General features: G+C 44.2%; 1 protein-coding gene across 6 annotated transcripts; it reads left to right on the forward strand.

Moving 5' to 3' along the window:
• Positions 1-1850: 1850 nt before the first annotated feature.
• Positions 1851-6389, forward strand: LOC139413253 (troponin I, slow skeletal muscle-like). Of its 6 annotated transcripts, none has more exons than XM_071160406.1 (8): positions 1934-2021; positions 2776-2901; positions 3252-3284; positions 4148-4189; positions 4295-4426; positions 4516-4605; positions 4812-4988; positions 5271-6389. In XM_071160406.1, exons 4-8 carry the CDS (start codon positions 4181-4183, stop codon positions 5373-5375), a joined length of 513 nt encoding a protein of 170 aa, XP_071016507.1. In that variant the 5' UTR covers positions 1934-2021; positions 2776-2901; positions 3252-3284; positions 4148-4180; the 3' UTR covers positions 5376-6389. The 6 variants fall into 6 exon arrangements, with proteins under 6 accessions (XP_071016506.1, XP_071016507.1, XP_071016509.1 ...); XM_071160403.1 differs by having other exon boundaries at positions 1979-2021; positions 2776-3016; XM_071160404.1 differs by having other exon boundaries at positions 1979-2021; positions 2779-3016.
• The last annotated feature ends 9170 nt before the right edge of the window (positions 6390-15559 follow it).

Below are 15559 nucleotides of genomic sequence, written 5' to 3' on the forward strand. Positions count from 1 at the left end.
CAATAGCGCTTCTTCAACCTCAGGAGCCTTAAGAAATCTGTCTTGGCAAAAAAAAAACATTGATTTGATTTGACAGAGATGGAATCCATACCTATGACAAAGTATTGCAACGGTTTAGTCATAATCCTCTCTGTGTACATGGGCTGCTCGTTTCCATGCAACAGTCAAACAAATCGACAGCACTTTGGTTGATCCTGCTGCCATATATAAATCAAAATTAAAATCAGCTGTCATGCGATGCATCAGTAGGCCTAGTTCTCAAGTGACAGAAATCACAACTGACAGTCTCCTTATTGCCTGGTACAACAGGCAACCATAAATGGGAGATAGGCCTACTTGCTTCTAGACAAAAAAAACAGCAGGAGCATAACAATCAATTTAAATTTCAGGCCTGCAAGTTTGCAGCAATTGCACATTTTATCCAGGGGTGCAGAGAAGATATAGCAATTGTATAACTCATTTCATGAAATTTTTCGTAGCGGCCGCAGCCACCTAAATGGTCGCTTATGTCGAGGGCAGGCCCTGCGCACATACACAAAAGCAAACCAAGCACTTAAACATCCGACAACCCAATCAGAGTGGTAGAATCAGATGGTGATACACTGGTCTATGTATAGTTGGCAGGACCCTGCTATTGTGTGGTGGATATGATTGCATTCCTTTCATCAACTGCGGGGCTTAACATTGTCTGCAGTTAATATTCTAATCAGGCCGCGGGGGCCTGCTGTTCTCAGGGGGCAGCGTGTATCTGCAATACCTTTCTCATTACCAGCCAACAGAGATCTGAAATACAGGGTGAATACAGCCCAGGGCCGGCTCCAGGCATAAGCGAAATAAGCGGTCACTCAGGGCTCCAGGACGCTAGGGAGCCCCAGACCAACAAAATTACTCAGTCGGGGTCTCAACTTACTGTTGAGAGTTAGAATGGTAGAAAACACAAGGTGCAAGTTTGAAATTTGATTGTGCATCAGCAATTTTTAACTTATGTCAGTAACTGACCGTCACTCAATTAGCCATGTCAGCTAACAAAGATTGGTAAATTAGTTTACCCAGCTATCTAAACGTGTTATCATGGCTGAATAACGACCGGGCAAATGGCCAAAGGCCCTGACCTCCAGGGGGCCCCCATTGATTTTGTTAGTCACTCTCACTCGGATATCATTAACATGACATAAGTAATGGAAATAGGTGTAGAATTGCAGGACATTTGCTTTAAAACTGCAACATTTTCTCTACACCCCATGGCAAAATGTGTAGAATTGCAGGAAATTAACTTTAAAACTAACATGTCTCTCTGCCGTCAAGAGGGGGCCCACCAAAATGTTTTGCCCGCGAGGTGGGGGAGGGGAGGGGAGGCAACCAAATCTCGCTTAGGGCCCCCAAAAGGCTAGAGCCAGCCCTGACACAACTGCTTGTAAAACCAACCACCTGGATCGTTTATCAAGGCTCCATCATAGTCAGAAAATAGTAAAAAGCAGTTCCTCCACTTAGTATTCATTGCTGGCTGTTGAAGTTACTGGCACTGTCCCCAACCAACAGTAAGACTGGTCAGGGTCTTCACAGTAAAACTGACATGGTCCTTTGTAGCTCAGTTGATAGAACATAGAGCTTGTAATACCAGAATAGTGGGTTCAATTCCCAGGACCACCCATACATAAAATCTATGCACACATGACTGTAATTTGCTTTGGATGAAAGTGTTTGCTAAATGGCATTATATTATTGTGATACCTAATAAGGAAAGTGTCTGTCCCCACCTGGCACAACACACAGCCCACTAACACAATGTGTTATCACTGAGCAGCTGCTGGATCATGACCTATGGTACCAACACCACTGGAAAGTTCAGCATCATAAGCATTGGATAAGGGAGACCACTAGGGTGTGTGTGTGTGTGTTCTATTTAGGGGTCCCAGTGACGGGCAGGAGGGACAATGGGAGGCTGAGTTAAATACTCTGGTGCATTCTTCTTCCCATCACTCTGAGCCTCTACAGGACATTTCCAACCTCAGCAGAGAAAGGTAAGACTGGGCTCCTCTCTGAATGTGATATTGTGTAGACAATGCTTAGAGATTTTCTGTATTTCCTGAATTTGAGGTTTTCAAGGTCTGATAATTGCGGAACATTATTCATTGTAATATTTGTTATTATCGTATGTATTTTTTTTTAAACTATTGAACTATTTTGAAAACATCTCGCATACTTTTGGATTCTATTTACAGATGCTCAAAATTAAACTGTAAATAAGTAGCAAATCTAAATGAACATTTTAGGATAGGGCTATTAGCAAAATCTGGACTCAATTTATGTTTTCCATCTTTTATTATTATTTTTTTTTTTACAATTCGTTAGTTTAGAAAATGTATTTAGCAATTTCGGTTTCCAACTTATTTGAGTTTTCTAATGTCTCTTTTGTTTTATTAAATTGTCTTTTCTTTTGGGAAAAAATCTTTTCTGAGATTGTTTTACAGGTTTTTCTATGTTTTACCAGTTATTTCTATAAAGTATTCCACACTGGTTTCCATTTACTTATCATTTACACTGGATTCCCATCTAAACTGGACACTGCAACATTCCTTTATGGAATTAGGAATTCTAAAAAAGAACTTCCCAAATCCAGACCTCCTGGTCTATTTGTGGAGCATTATCCAGTGAAAATAAGCAGGAGAAAGCCAGGATTGTTATCTGTCTGGAATAGTTACCATGCCAGGGCTGATGCACGTCTCTTCCCCTGTCTGCAATCACTTTCTTTTGGGGGGGGAGTGCCACTGTCAGCAGAGAGAGGCGGCAGGGGGATGGGTCGCAGGCCCCAGGCTCCAAGCCAGAGGGTCAGATGTAGAAGTGGAGACTGGTGATGTAGACCACTTGGAGCCCTGAGCGACCACTTGACCTGCTGATAATGTACTGTAGTAGTTGGAGAAAAACAACCCATGGCTAGATAGTAAACAACTATGACCAAATGGAAACATGCTCTATAGTTCATTTAGCAAAAGAAGGAATGAATAACAACAAAAAAGTATGATTTAGGTGTTTTTCAGTCATATTACATGAGTATGATAGTTACTTTTCATAAAGTTGACAATACACTGTAGAATAATGCAATTACTTTGTGTTGCATGTCAGTACATTGAAAGCTATGATGATATATCAAGGGAACTGAAATGGGAGACATAAGTACCATAGGCTTACAGGTGCAAATGGTTTATCTTGTCAAGTTCTTCAGAAACGTAGGTCTTATTTTTGTCTTCTAGGGGAATCTACATTGCCAAGATGCCAGAGCAAGTGTAAGTGTATTATTTTCCAGTGAACCCCTTCATCAAATCAAATCAAATGTATTTATATAGCCCTTCGTACATCAGCTGATATCTCAAAGTGCTGTACAGAAACCCAGCCTAAAACCCCAAACAGCAAGCAATGCAGGTGTAGAAGCACGGTGGCTAGGAAAAACTCCCTAGAAATGCCAAAACCTAGGAAGAAACCTAGAGAGGAACCAGGCTATGAGGGGTGGCCAGTCCTCTTTTGGCTGTGCCGGGTGGAGATTATAACAGAACATGACCAAGATGTTCAAATGTTCATAAATGACCAGCATGGTCAAATAATAACAATCACAGTAGTTATCGAGGGTGCAGCAAGTCAGCACCTCAGGTGGACTGGGGACAGCAAGGGCTCAGGTCCTCCGAGAGAGAAAGAGAAAGAGAGAATTAGAGAGAGCATACTTAAATTCACACAGGACACCGGATAAGACAGGAGAAGTACTCCAGATATAACAAACTGACCCTAGCTCCCTGACACATAAACTACTGCAGCATAAATACTGGAGGCTGAGACAGGAGGGGCCCCATCTGATGATACCCCCGGACAGGGCCAAACAGAGATGGGATGGGTCAGACGGCACATGCCAGTTATCTTTAGAAACACTAACAATGACTGCCTGATAAATTCTGTGTGCCACATTAGGAAGTATTTCAGATACTTGATCTCTTATGCTAAATTATGTTTACACCAAAATGTGTTTTTTTCTTTACAGACAAGAGGTGAGAGTTCTCTAATTCTATTGCATAAATGCCAATAAACACGGATTAAGTGAGACATTAATTCTACTGTCAATCTATGACTAACTTAATCAAATTGATTCATCTTTTTGAAGCGAAAGTCGAAGATCTCGGCCTCCCGTAAGCTCATGCTAAAGGTGAGCCTATAGCCACACTATGACCACAGCAATAACACTTGACTGTTTGGCAACTACCTCAGTCGTATGAGGCCATACGTTTGAACTATTTAAATGTGTTTTCAGAGCTTAATGGTGGCCAAGGCGAAGGAGGAGATTGAGCAGGAGATTGTGGATAAAGAGGAGGAGAAGGAGAGGTATCTGGCAGAGAGAGCACCCACCTTACAGACCGGTGGCATGTCCTTTGCTGAGCTCCAGGTACTCCCATCCATACACACATTCAGTAAAACTATTGACTACATTGACCTGGGTACTAATTCATTGCAAAATTCAAATTTCCCCAACAGGAGTTATGTCGGGAGTTACATGCCAAGGTTGACGTGGTGGATGAGGAGCGATATGACATTGAAGCCAAAGTCATGCACAACACCAGAGAGGTACCGTGCCTACTGTACCTCTCTGCCGCTTGAAACATACGTTCTAAATGTGGCCCATACTGTATATCCACGACATGGTCGACTCCAAGGGCTAACTTCAAAGATGGTGTAATCTGAGATAACTTTTGTGTAGCCCATAGAGAAAGAAGCCATTTTAGTTGTATCTCTAGGTTGGGGTCTACCTCTTCTTTCCATCTGTCCTGTAGATCAAGGACCTGAACATCAAAGTTTTGGATCTGAGGGGGAAGTTCAAGCGGCCCAGCCTGAGGAGGGTAAGGGTCTCTGCTGACGCCATCTTGCGCTCCCTCCTGGGCTCCAAACACAAGGTCTCCATGGACCTTCGGGCAAACCTCAAGTCAGTCAAGAAGGAGGACACGGAGAAGGTAAGTTGAGTTTTTCCTGGTAGATTTAGTGTGTCCTCATAAGATCAAAGGCAGCAGGCAACAAATAGTGTGATGCAACGATGAGTTTTGCTAAGTTTGTATAATATACTGCCTGGAGCTTTATTTAAATTGTCAATATTTCCCCCAACCGGTGGTAATCTATACATCAATGACAGGAGCTAACAGTTTGTTCTTGTAACTTGAAGCTGACCAGGCTGATATACTGACACACTGACATCCTACTGACATGGTAGTGACTGCCGTTGTGTGTACGCTCTGCAGGAGAAGACAGTGGAGGTGAGTGACTGGAGGAAGAACGTGGAGGCCATGTCTGGCATGGAGGGAAGGAAGAAGATGTTTGACGCAGCCAAAGGCACCCCTCAGTAGACAGAGAGGAGAATACTCTAAATGTTTCCTTTATTTCTATTCATCCTGAACATTCAAAATGTGTTAATGGTTTAAAGTCTCGTTTCAGTGGCACTACAATGCTTGTGTTTATTGTTTAGCAAGGCTTACACAGTACGAGCTGTATGCTGCTACAATCACAATGTTCTGCTTCATCGTCACTGTTGGCCTGAGAAGAAATTTTAGAGTAAATGATAGTTCATGCAATTCCACTCATTTTGACATGGGGCAGAGAAATAATTTTGCCGTTTTAAAGCTTATTTGCTTGCCTGACACCTGAATTTAATTCCACTATCAATCGCGTCATACATTGTCTGAGACTAGAAGTTGATTGTGCGGATGCCAAAATGAGGGGCGTTGTAGAAAACAAATTCATCAGCGATTGGATCATCTCCAACCAATCAGAGTATCAACATTGACAAGGTAGGGGGAGTTTTGGCCCGACACTTTCTGGGACCAATCAGAACGGTCAGAATGTGGTCGCATTCTACAAGACGTCAGGGAGGAAAGCAAATCTAGACTCATCGGGAAGAAGAAACGCTAGTGGGTGTGACATTTGGCCAGAGGGATGTGGATGGGTAGTCAGGCTACTACTGTGCTGCAATTCTACACATTTTGCCATGGGTTGGAGACAACTTTTTGGTGAATGTGAGATAGTGAGAGCGACTGACAAAATCATTAACTGGTTACCAATGTAATTAGAGCAGTAAAAATAAAAGTTTTGTCATATCTGTGGTATATGGTCTGATATACCACGGCTGTCAGCCAATCAGAATTCAGGGCTCAAACCACCCAGTTTATATTGGCCAACGGGTGGGTCTAATCCTGAATGTTTATTGGTTAAAAGCGCATTCCAGCCAGTGTCAATTCCACAAGTTACCACCGGCTAAATCTGTGACGTTAAAATGCCTATTTACTCTGTTCCATCTGACTGTGCAATCCACTGTCTCATCAGCCCAGCCAGGAAAGTTATAAACTTGATCTCCACTATAAAAAGCATCAAGACATTATCTCACATTATTTTATACTAACATTTAGTTTTCAACAGTGGGGATTTGTATAAACCTTGCTGTCCGTCTCTCCAACATTTGCAACACTGTTTCAATATTAGAATTCAATCTCCAGCTGTCCCATAGTAATGAACGTGTAGGGGTTGGGAGTCGGGACAGGACAGACAGGCAGCGTTTCTCAGCCAGTCGAAATCATGAATCAACTGGCATAATTTTAATGGATAAATACAAAGAAATTTCAATTGAAAAAGGTCAAACAAATTGACGTGAAGCTAGTTTGCAGTCTTTCCAGCTTCAGTTTGAACTTATTGTGTTAGCTGTGGTGTTGGCTAGCTCCTCTGAACAACAGTGTCCTGACGAGAAAGCACATTTTGTATGGCAGGAGAACTCACGCCTCATTAGCTCATTGTTAATCAAATCAAATCAAAGTTTATTTGTCACGTACGCCGAATACAACAGGAGTCGACCTTACAGTGAAATGCTTACTTACAGGCTCTAACCAATAGTGCAAAATAGGTATTAGGTGAACAATAGGTAAGTAAAGAAATAAAACAACAGTAAAAAGACAGGCTATATACAGTGGCAAGGTTATAAAAGTAGCAAGGCTACACACAGACACTGCTTAGTCAGGCTGATTGAGGTAGTATGTACATGTAGATATGGTTAAAGGGACTATGCATATATGATGAACAGAGAGTAGCAGTAGCGTAAAAGAGGGGTTGGCGGGTGGTGGGTGGCGGGACACAATGCAGATAGCCCGGTTAGCCAATGTGCGGGAACACTGGTTGGTCGGCCCATTTGAGGTAGTATGCACATGAATGTCTAGAAAAAGTGACTATGCATATATTTTAAAACAAGAGTAGCAGCAGCGTAAAAAGAGGGGTTGGGGGTGGCACACAATGCAAATAGTCCGGGTAACCATTTGGTTACCTGTTCAGGAGTCTTACGGCTTGGGGGTAAAAACTGTTGAGAAGCCTTTTTTTCCTAGACTTGGCACTCCGGTACCACTTGACATGCGGTAGTAGAGAGAACAGTCCATGACTGGGGTGGCTGGGGTCTTTGACAATTTTTAGGGCCTTCCTCTGACCTCTGTAGAGGTCCTGGATGGCAGGCAGCTTGGCCCCAGTGATGTACTGGACCGTACATACTACCCTCTGTAGTGCCTTGCGGTCGAGAGGTCGAGCAATTGCCGTACCAGGCAGTGATGCAACCGCTCTCGATGTTGCAGCTGTAGAACCTTTTGAGGATCTCAGGACCCATGACAAATCTTTTTTGTTTCCTGAGGGGTAATCGGCTTTGTCGTGCCCTCTTCACGCCTGGCAACGAATATGTAACAAGGGCCAGCCAACGAGAGCATACAGGTCGCTGTGGTGGGTGGTATATGGGGCTTTGGTGACAAAACGGATGGCACTGTGATAGACTGCATCCAGTTTGCTGAGTAGAGTGTTGGAGGCTATTTTGTAAATGACATCGCCGATGTCGAGGATCGGCAGGATAGTCAGTTTTACGAAGGTATGTTTGGCAGCATGAGTGAAGGATGCTTTGTTGCGAAATAGGAAGCCGACTAGATTTAATTTTGGATTGGAGATGTTTAACATGAGTCTGGAAGGAGAGTTTACAGTCTAGCCAGACACCTAGGTGTTTGTAGTTGTCCACATATTCTAAATTAGAACCGTGTGGGCAGTGGGCAGCGATCGGGTGAAAAGCATGTATTTAGTTTTACTAGCGTTTAAGAGCAGTTAGAGGCCACGGAAGGAGCGTTGTATGGCATTGAAGCTCGTTTGGAGGTTTGTTAACACAGTGTCCAAAGAATGGCCAGATGTATACAGAATGGTGTCGTCTACATAAAGATGGATCAGGGAATAACCAGCAGCAGGAGCGACATTGTTGATATATACAGAGAAAAGAGTCGGCCGGAGAATTGAACCCTGTGGTACCCCCATAGAGACTGCCAGAGGTCTGGACAACAGGCCCTCCAATTTGCCACATGGAACTCTATCTGAGAAGTAGTTGGTAAACAAGGCGAGGCAGTCATTTGAGAAACCAAGGCTGTTGAGTCTGCCGATAACAATACAGTGATTGACAGAGTCGAAAGCCTTGGCCATGGCGATGAAGATGGCTGCACAGTACTGTCTTTTATCGAAGGCGGTTATAATATCTTTTAGGACCTTTATCGTGGCTGAGGTGCACCCGTTACCAGCTCGGAAACTGGATTGCACAGCGGAGAAGGTATGGTGGGATTCAAAATTGTCAGTGATCTGTTTGTTATCTTGGCTTTCGAAGACTTTAGAAAAGCAGGGCAGGGTGGATATAGGTCTTTAACAGTTTGGGTGGGTCTAGAGTTTCACCCCCTTTGAAGAGGGAGATGACCACGGCAACTTTCCAGTCTTTAGGAATCTCGGATGATACGAAATAGGTTGAACAGACTGGTAAATCGGGGTTGCAACAATGGTGGCGGATAATTTTAGAAAGAAAGGGTCCAGATTGTCTAGCCCAGCTGATTTGTACGGGTCCAGGTTTTGCAGCTCTTTCGGAACATCTGCTATCTGGATTTGGGTGAAGGAGAAGCTGGGGAGGCCTGGGCAAGTAGTGCGGGGGGTGCGGAGCTGTTGGCCGGGGTTGGGGTATTCAGGAGGAAAGAATGGCCAGCCGTAGAGAAATGCTTATTGAATTTCTCGATTATCTTGGATTTATCGGTGGTGACAGTGTTTCCTAGACTCAGTGCAATGGGCAGCTGGGAGGAGGTGCTCTTATTCTCCATGGACTTTACAGTGTCCCAAAACTTTTTGGAGTTAGAGCTACAGGATGCAAATTCCTGTTTGATAAAGCTAGCCTTTGCTTTCCTAACTGACTGCGTGTATTGGCTCCTAACTTCCCTGAAAAGTTGCATATCACAGGGACTATTCAATGCTGGTGCAATCCGCCACAGGATGTTTTTGTGCTGGCCGAGGGCAGTCAGGTCTGGAGTGAACCAAGTGTTATATCTGTTCTTAGTTCTACATTTTTTCAAAGGAGCATGATTATTTCAGATGGTGAGGAAATTACTTTTATAGAACGACCAGGCACATCCTCTACTGACGGGATGAGGTCAATATCCTTCCAGGATACCCGGGCCAGGTCGATTAGAAAGGCCTGCTCGCAGAAGTGTCTTAGGGAGCGTTTGACAGTGATGAGGGGTGGTCGTTTGACCGCGGACCCATAGCGGATGCAGGCATTGAGGAAGTGATCACTAAAATCCTGATTATAAACAGCAGATGTGTATTTGAAGGGAAAGTTGTTCAGGATAATATCTATGAGGGTGTCCATGTTTACGGATTTAGGGTTATACCTGGTGGTTCCTTGATAATTTGTGTGAGATTGAGGGCATCTAGTTTAGATTGTAGGACTGCCGGGGTGTTAAGCATATCCCAGTTTAAGTCACCTAACAGAACAAACTCTGAAGATAGATGGGGAGCAATCAATTCACATATGGTGTCCAGGGCACAGCTGGGAGCTGAGTGGGGTCTATAACAGTCGGAAACAGTGAGAGACTTATTTCTGGAGAGATTAATTTTAAAATTTGAAGCTCGAACTGTTTGGCCATAGACCTGGAAAGTATGACAGAACTTTGCAGGCTATCTAGCAAAAGGAACAGGTTCACATTGTCTTGAACAGACACGATATTCCCTTGTACGCCCAAGCTCTGTTACTTAAGGGCAAGGGGTTATGTCTGGACAGGGCCCACCTCAGTCTCATAACAGTAACTGCAATAGCAACTCTGTGAAGCTAGAGGACAGTGTTACCGCTGTGCTGAATTCAAACACAGTCTAATATGAGCAATGCTGTACACTCTTAGGAAAAAAAAGTGCTATCTAGAACCTTACATTTGGCTGTCCCCATAGAAGAACCCTTTGAAGAATAATTTTGGTTCCAGGTAGAACCCTTTTGAGTTTCCATGTAGAACCCTTTACACAGCGGGTTCTACCTGGAAACAAAAACTGTTATCCTATGGGGACAGCTGAAGAACCCTTTTGGAACCCTTTTTTCTAAGAGTGTAGGATGGTCTGTGTTCAGATTTCCGTTCAAACTTGTGGTAGGCCTGACAATGTTGCAATAGTAGCTAAGAATAATTTATTAACTGTGGGTCGTATCCTTACTTGAATTGTCTGTAACTTGGACTTTGTCCTTGGATGGAATATTTCTATGAAGAGGACATGGATTTCAAGTCAGAATTTTGCTCTGAGTTCTCAAGTTCTTCAATACAATTACCAAGGGATATGCAGTATTTCTAGATAATATCACTTGTATCCAGTTTTGAATTTAATCTAATTATAAGGATATGAATTAAGGTTATTATAAAGTGTTACCAATTCAGTTAAAAAGGCAAGGGGATTGTTTTTCTACAGCCACACCGGTTATTCCGTCATAATGGCCAGTATGTTGTGTACTTGCTTACATAACACATACAGTGCCTAGTGAAAACCTACAAACCACTTGCATAGTTTTCAGTTTTTACTGCGTTAAAATGTAATTGGATTAAATAAAATAAAAAATTCATACTTATCTACACAACCTGCTCCACAATTTCAAAGTGAAATAAATAATATAGTAAATTTTCTAAATTAATATACACAATTAAATGCCTTGGCTGCGTATGTCTTCACACCACGGAATTATTCTGTACTTGGTGGAAGGGGTGCAAGGGGTGTGTAGATTTTCACTGTAGGTCACATAACATCTCCATACATATATCATGAGACATGAGACAAAGCTGGCCTCCGCTTTCTGAAGGTCCTACAGGCTCCCAAAAGTGTGTCAGAAATCTCACGCCAAACAACCTATAAACAACCAGAGGGCAGAAACACATACTATAAACAAAACCTTTGAAAGGCTGTGTCCTTTAGGCGGTGTGAGGCATGTGCTGAATCATAATTACATGTTAAATCTGATACGTGTGGGGTCTCATATTAATATAGAATGTTGGTTTCTATTAAAAGGTTTGGCAGGGAGATAAAGAGTGCTGTAAACATGTTGTTGCAAGTTAGCAGAGAGGAATAAGACACTGAACAATGGAGGTGCTGCAGAGGATTCAGCAGTTCAAGTGTGTGAAGAATATAACTAAGTCTATACCCTTCAACTGCAGTGTAACAATACCCTCCAATTCAAATGGAATATATAGCTAATTATAAACCGAGTAGTTTGGGTCCTGGATGCAGATTGGCTGAAACAGCATTCCAGCCGTGTGTATATCAGACAATAAACCATGGGTATGTTGCAAAACTACATGTTTACTGAACAGAAATAGGCCTATGCCCTTCAACTGCAGTGTAACAATACTCTTCAATCCAATTGGAACATTTCTTTCCTAATCTGACTGTTGGTTTAATCTTACATCAGACATTTGAAATCTCTATTTTGGACCTTCATAATACCTCTGATGGCAGTAACTTTACAAGCACTAATGATGGTCCATTTAGACTGAGAATAGTGTTCCAAATTGGAAAATATTCTATACACTCTTAGAAAAAAAGAGATATTCTTTGAGTATTTCGTGGGTGATTGTTCCTGTCTCTGTGTTTGTTGCACCAGATAGGGCTGTTTCGTTTTTTCAAGGTTCTTGTTTTTGTATATTGTTCGTATTTTTCATCTTTATTAAAGATGTTCAACCATAACCACGCTGCATTTTGGTCCTCCTCTCTTTCACCAGAAAACCGTAACAGCCATATTTTGTGGGTGATTGTTCCTGTTCCAGTGTTCACGTTACGGGACTGTTTCGTCTTCGTTCCTTTTTGTCGGTTTGTTGTTTTGTTCGGTGTTTAAGTATTACCATTAAATATGGATTATCATCGCGCTGCATCTTGGTCCTTCTCTCTTTCACTCGAAGACGGTCGTTACAGTAGAACCATTTTGGTTCCATGTAGGACCCTTTTCACAGAGGATTCTGCGTGGAAACAAAAAGGGTCCTCCTATGGGGCCAGACGAAAAACCTTTTTGGAAGCCTTTTTTATAAGTGTGCAAGTTGTTGCCAATGATTAACTGATTAGCAGATTAAGCAGATCAACTATCCATTTGATGAGAGTCACAATTCATAATCATAAACTATAATGACCCATAAATCTGTCCAATTAGTTCTGAAATGTGTGTGTATTAGGGCTATGCTGCGCTGTCCCTAATGCTACACTCTTAGAAAAAAGGGTTCCAAGAGGGTCCTTCGGCTGTCCCCATAGGAGAACCCTTTTTGGTTTCAGGTAGAAACATTTTTGATTCCAGGTAGAACTCTGGGTTCCATGTTGAACCCTCCTGCCTCGATTTACCTTTTGCCTGTCCGTTGTACTGTAATAAACTCTGAGACTCGTAATATCCGCCTGTGTCTGCATCATGGGTCTTAGCCTGAGGCGTGATAGTATGAAATGGCCAAGACTAACCCAGTAGACTCGGACCAGCTCCACAACGTTGTCTCCTCCCAAGCAGCCACCATTGGAAGACACAAGCAGTTACTGGAAAGCCTTATGGAGGGACTCCATACCCTGGCAGAACTCCATGACCATGCATTCAATACATTGCTGGATCAATTCCCCGGATTCCCTACTAGGCAGCAAGCCACAACAGTAACCCAGCCATCAGTGGCGCTTCTTCCTAGCCTACCCCGGTGTCCCGAGAACCTCGCTTACCTCATCCGGAGTGCTACGCTGGATATTCTGGAACCTCCTGGGCTTTTCTCTCCCAGTGCTCCTTCGTCTTCGACCTGCAGCTTTCTTCGTGCCCCTCGGACCGCTCGAAGATAGCGTACCTTATTACGCTGATGTCCGAGAGGGCACTCGCTGGCGGTGTGGGAGCAACAGTCCACCGTTTGTCTCAGTCTGGAGGAGGTAGTTGTGGAGGTACGAAATCTGTTTGATTCTTAGTTGTCCGGGAGAGAGGCTGCTCGTAAACTGCTCCAACTATGTCAAGACTCCTGTAGTGTGGCAGACTACGTAGTGGATTTTTGGACGTTGGTGGCTGAGAGTGCCTGGAAACCGGAAGCCTTTTTCGACACGTTCCTTCATGGATTATCGGAGTTTAAAGACAAGCTTGCAGCCCGGGAGCTTCCAATGGCACTCAACTCCCTCATCACCTTGACCTTCCGGATGTGCGGCTACGGGAATGTTGGAGGGAGAGGAGGTCTGTTTCCAGTCACACTCGCTCATCCACTGCTCCCACCTCGTGGCTGCACTCATCTGGGGTATAGAGAGCCAGTTCCTTATGGGGGAGGTCTGGCTAACCGGATGTTGGTCCCGGACTCTGCCAATTCCCCGGTCCTGGAATGGGCACATTCCTCGAGACTGACCTGCCATCCAGGCTCCCGTCGGACACTGGCTTTCATCCAACAACGCTTTTGGTGCCTTCCATGGTTCCTGATGTCTCCGCATTTGTCTCAGCCTGCACTGTGTGCGCACAAAATAAGACTCCACGACAGCTCTGGCTGGCCTTCTTCAACCACTCCCTGTTCCTCACGGCCCCTGGTCCCATATATCCCTGGACATTGTTACTGGTTTTCCTCCATCAGATGACAACACCACAATCCTGATGGTGGTGGATAGGTTTTCTAAAGCAGCCCATTTTATTCCCCTTCCAAAGTTAACTTCAGCCTAGGAGACTGCTCAGTTCATGGTGCAGCACGTCTTCCGGATCCATCGACTTCCGGTCGACATGGTCTCCGATCGTGGTCATAAGTTCTCGTCCCAGTTCTGGAAGGCGTTCGCAGCCTGTCCTGTGGTTTTCACCCCCAATCTAACGGCCAGTTGGAGCAAGCCAATCAGGACCTGGAGACGGTTCTTCGTTGCCTCGTCTCCGCCAACCCCACCACCTGGAGCCAGCAACTTGTGTGGGTGGAATATGCCCTTAACACCCTTCCCTGCTCACTGGTCTCTCACCCTTTGAGTGTTCCTTGGGATATCATTCCCCCCTTTTCCCTGAGCAATAGAAAGAAGTCAGATGTTCGTCCGCCGCTATCGCCGTACCTGGAAGAGAGCCCGGGCCACTCTTCTGAAGACCACATCCAGGTATCGCAACAGACGGATTTCCGCCAGACACCTGCTCCCCGCTATCAGCTTGGGCGCAGGGTATGGCTTTCCCCTAGGGACCTGTCCTTCCGGGAGGAGTCCTGGAAACTTTCCCCCTGTTCCATCGGCCCTTTCCCCATCTCTAAAATCCTTAGCCCCTCTGCTGTTTGTCTTCTGTTGCCCCGCACCCTCCGTATACATGCCACGTTTCATGTGTCTAGGATTAAACCTCTACCTCACAGCCCTTTGTCTCCTGTCTCATCTTGTCCTGTCAAGTCCTACCAGCGTTTTGCCCTGTTTCCTGTGCTCTAGTTTTTGTTTTCTCCTAGTCTTCCCAGTTCTGGCCTTTCTGCCTGTCCTGATCCTGCCTGCCATCATGTACCTGCCTGACTCTGATTTGGATTACGACTCTTTGCCTGCCTTGACTTACCTTTTGCCTGCCCCTTGTACTATAATAAACTGAAAATCGTAGTATCCACCTCATGTGTCTGCATCTGCGTCTTAGCCTGAGCCTTGATAGGTTCTCCTATGGGGACAGCCGAAGAACCCTTTTAAGTTCTACATGGCACCTAATAGTGTATCTGGTGACCTAACCAGGAAGATAGTGGCCCTGCAGCAACTCAGGTCAGAGGTGTTGACCCATGCTCTTTTGTTCTTTGAATTTGTAAAGTGATATTTCTAAGTAAGATGTTAAGATGTTCCTGTTCGAATGCTTTTCTGTCTGTGTGTGTGTGTGTGTGTGTGTGTGTGTGTGTGTGTGTGTGTGTGTGTGTGTGTGTGTGTGTGTGTGTGTGCAACGTGCACTTAGAGGTCAACATAACATAGTAAGTGTACATTTCTGTGGGAGGGTGTGCTTGCTTTTGTACATTCGTGTAGGGGGGCATAAACTTAATCCTTCCCTTTCCCAGCCAAACCTGACATTCATCCCTATTTGGGAGCATCTAGGGTTGTTCAGTCCCAGTCTATGTAAAAATAGACTGAAGTGAAGCCTACGGAGAACACTTGTTTACTCATTGTATGTGATGCTGGCTACCATCTGTTAGCGGGTATCTGCCCACCCATCGTAGACACAGCCAGAGAGGGCCATGTGATCCTCAACAGGGTTTAAAAGCTTATGGTTCCAACAGAGACTGGT

The sequence above is a fragment of the Oncorhynchus clarkii genome, chromosome 7 (assembly GCF_045791955.1).
Source record: "Oncorhynchus clarkii lewisi isolate Uvic-CL-2024 chromosome 7, UVic_Ocla_1.0, whole genome shotgun sequence".
NCBI lineage: Eukaryota > Metazoa > Chordata > Actinopteri > Salmoniformes > Salmonidae > Oncorhynchus > Oncorhynchus clarkii.

Excerpts from the sequence above, each read along its gene's own strand:
- LOC139413253 (XM_071160403.1), top strand. The coding sequence starts at position 2,960 with ATGGAAACATGCTCTATAGTTCATTTAGCAAAAGAAGGAATGAATAAC. Across the intron at positions 3,017-3,251 it reads GAATGAATAACAACAAAAAA|GGGAATCTACATTGCCAAGA; the intron begins GTATGATTTAGG and ends TTTGTCTTCTAG. Across the intron at positions 4,606-4,811 it reads TCATGCACAACACCAGAGAG|ATCAAGGACCTGAACATCAA; the intron begins GTACCGTGCCTA and ends TCTGTCCTGTAG.